The sequence below is a fragment of the Phalaenopsis equestris genome, unplaced genomic scaffold (genome assembly GCF_001263595.1).
Source record: "Phalaenopsis equestris unplaced genomic scaffold, ASM126359v1 Scaffold000326, whole genome shotgun sequence".
NCBI lineage: Eukaryota > Viridiplantae > Streptophyta > Magnoliopsida > Asparagales > Orchidaceae > Phalaenopsis > Phalaenopsis equestris.
The window spans coordinates 967,995-971,724 of NW_018164768.1; the positions used below are offsets into that span (position 1 = coordinate 967,995).

At 35.3% G+C, this 3,730-nt stretch overlaps 1 protein-coding gene across 1 annotated transcript; it reads left to right on the forward strand.

Annotated features, from left to right (window-relative positions):
- The first annotated feature begins 2,548 nt into the window (after positions 1-2,548).
- LOC110025708 (subtilisin-like protease SBT4.14) lies at positions 2,549-3,485 on the forward strand. The gene is made up of 4 exons (XM_020726324.1): positions 2,549-2,632; positions 2,825-2,913; positions 3,040-3,306; positions 3,359-3,485. Exons 1-4 carry the CDS (start codon positions 2,549-2,551, stop codon positions 3,483-3,485), a joined length of 567 nt encoding a protein of 188 aa, XP_020581983.1.
- Positions 3,486-3,730: the final 245 nt, after the last annotated feature.

Here is a 3,730-nt window from a genome sequence, read left to right on the forward strand (position 1 = left end):
ATTAAGCTTAATCTGTTCGATTTTTCCCAAGCTTTATAGAAAGATATTTGCTCAGCACTGCTAGAATCAGTAAGAGCAGGGGGTTTCTCAGTCGTAAGTGATAAATCAAGATCCAGAACACCAAGGTGAAACTGGACTTGCTCACGCCATTCAGAGAAATTAAGCCCATTGAAAGTTTGAATAGATGTAGCTTGCGAATGAAGAGAAACAGGAGTAGTTACTACAAATAAATAAAACATGCTCGTACATTAATGCTTTGAACATTAAACTTACATAGATATTCATATAAAATCAGATTAAAATAATGATCATAATAATAATAGCGTATTGAAATCTCCTTTGGGTGATATAACAATACACGATAATAAACATAATTGATGCTTGACTTAAATTTAACATAATTGATAATTGCTTGTACTCAAGTTAGACATGTCTATTATCTTTGGATATATAAACATACCTTAACTTAGTATATAAATAGACTACAATTATATTCAATGATTATAAAAAAAACGATCAACCTTTAGGCGATCTAGAAATATTTTATAATAAATGAATTTTCATATTTTCATAATGAAATGTTAAATTATTTCATAACAAGCATCACATACTCGTGAGTAATTGAAAATTTATTTAATTTAACGTCTATTAAACTTATTAATTTGGTCACTTTGGTGACTAACAAATTAAACATTATATAGACATTAAATAAATAATAATTTCAATCATATCAATTTACATTAGTTTTATTGATCTAATTAAAAATCTAACTCACAGCGAAAATTTATTACAATATGAATCAGGAGTATTTAACTGATTCGAAGAAAAATCATAAATTTAGTAATCAAAGCTTTGATACCACATGTTAGAAAATTCATGTTTCAACTTTATACACAAATTACAAAAGAAAAGTACATAATAGCCAAGATCTAAATTCATGATTTTTACATATGTAAAATAAAATGACGCATACCTGTATTCATGATGAATAAATTTGATCTTGAAAAGATGAAAATGTGAGTCATAAATAAAAATATAACATATTTTACTCATTAATTCTGTATAAACTAGTAAATCTATTTTCTACATGATTGTGCATTATTTGTCAGTGGCATTGCCTCTCAATATAAAAATTTTGCTATCAATCGTTCCTTATTTTATCACATATTATTTTAATAATTTCAGTTCTTTAAATTTTTGCTATCAATGAAGATGATCTCTTGGTCTCGTGAATGACCCCGTGGAGAGGACAAATTATTACGTGAGACAATCGGTCCAAATGGGCCGCGCATGGTGTGATTTATGTTTGCATGATTGAGTTCAGGTCGTCGTCTAGACATGTGTTCAGCCGCTTGAAATAATTTTTCCATCGAGAGTGTGTCTGTTGCTTCATCTTTTCCTTGGGGAGGATACCACTTATTGGCTTGGAGGTGGCTAGGCCTGGTAGAAACTACATATATAGATGATAATTCGAAAGAAAAAAATTATGATAATTACTTGGACTACCATTAGATTTGATGTTGCATCTTCTATTGCAGCCTATGTTGTTGATAGAGCATGAGACGAGCCAACAAGATTTCTTGTTGAGTTATTGCAAATGGAAACCTTTTGGAGTTAAGAGAGGTGTTGTCGTGCATCTCTCCCGGGGCGGGTGAGGATTGTCTGGCGCAACAATCATTTACCAGCAAGTAGAATGTGACGGTCTTACTATACGGTGAGAAGATATTCGAGCGTAAGCCAAGTTACACATTACATGTCTCTGCAACAAGCTGGGATGTAAATGATCAAAAAAATTTCATGTTTCTCCATATCCAGAATGACTTAATGAATTGATGTTCCCCAACTCGCTACAATGTCACGTTATATGTGCGCGAGGAAACAAATAGTGTCCGAAGATGCGGAATAAGTGGTAGATATAAAAGATACATGTAAAAAACTTATTTATGACTATTATTTTTTTTATTTTGATGTTTAAATCTCTGTTTCATCAGATGATGAGACTTTGTTTTAGAGATTGATTATTAATTGAATGTCTTATAAATGATGATCCTTACAAATCCTAAAATAAGTTTTAATAAAAATTAATTTACATTATTTAAAAGGACCTATTAAAAATAGAAGAAGATTAAGAAAGTACATATAGTTGCAACTATGACAACTTAATGTATCAATTTTCATGTGATTCCCGAACGTCAGTTTCAAACAGAACAAGCTGAATCAAATTTATGCTGAACAGTTAGGCTCCCACTAATGGCTTTTGATGCAGGTGCCGTGCACTTATCCTTTTAAGGCTCTCTTTCCTCTGTCCCCAACAAAAATCTCAAACGACATAAACAAGCTAACAAATTAAGCTCACTTCATCCTCTCTCTCTCTCTCTATATATATATATATTCACGCATATTATATAATCTCTCTCTCTCTCTCTCTCTATATATATATATTCACGCATATTATATAGTAGAAAACCTAACACCAAAACCTTTTAATTTACATCTCCATCCTCTCCTCTCCTCCTCTCTTCTTCTCGTGGAGGCCATACTCTCATGCATGGCATCCTCCACTCTTTTAGTTCTTGTCTATTCCCTTCTCTTATCCTCCACCGCTCTTGCAGCTTCCATCCCTGAAAAAAAGGTTATTATACATGCTCAATCAAGTCTAAGAATATTATTTGAACGGATGATCGTGTGGATTGCATCATGCTACAATACACAACATGAAACAATTCAGATCAGCATCCGCATATCTATTATGGAGACGTGATATTTTCTTTTAACAAATTTTATATTGAAGATTAATTACATTTATTTTTCCGTCTGCCCTCAGAAATACATAGTATATCTAGGCGACAAGCCGCACCCCAGCGTCAATGCCATTGACCATCACCACCGCCTTCTCTCCGATATCCTTGGAAGGTAATTAATCAAATCATCTTAATTAGTCGTGTTAACTTTTATAAGTCTTAAGTTACATGCATAATATCCTTTGAGATCCAATTTTATGAATATTAAACTTGAGTCAAATAATATTTCACTAAATAGCCATGACGCCGCCAAGGAGTCCATCTTCCACAGCTACACCCTAAGCATGAACGCTTTCGCCGCCAAACTGTCCGGCGATGAGGCAGCTCAGGTGGCCGAGCTCGACGGCGTCGTCTCCGTCTTCCCCGCACATTCCCGGAAGCTGCACACCACGCGTACTTGGGACTTCTTAGGTTTCCCTGTGACCGCCCCGCATAATATCGCTGCTGAGAGCGACGTCATCGTCGGCGTTATAGATACCGGCGAGTCATTTACACTAAACCCTCCGTATTAATTAGTTTTTTTAATTTAATAAAAATTTAAGCTTTTTTATTTGTAGGGATCGATCCATTTTCCCCCAGCTTCAACGACACCGGCTTCGGTCCTCCACCGGCGAGATGGCGCGGCAAATGCACCGGCAGCCACCCGTTCAAATGCAACAAGTCAGCCGTGTTGCCATTAACTGATAATAAATTTCATTAATTAATAATACAGTTTTAAATAGAGTTTAGATATGCTAATTACGCCAGTTAGATTATTAATTAATATAATTGCACATGGCTTCCTCCACCGCAGCAAACTAATCGGCGCGAAATGGTTTCGTCTAGACGGCAAGGCCCCGGAAAATGACGTAAAGGCCCCCGAAGACTACATTGGGCACGGAACTCACGTAGCCTCCACCGCCGCCCGTATTGCCCTAAGGGAAGCCAAT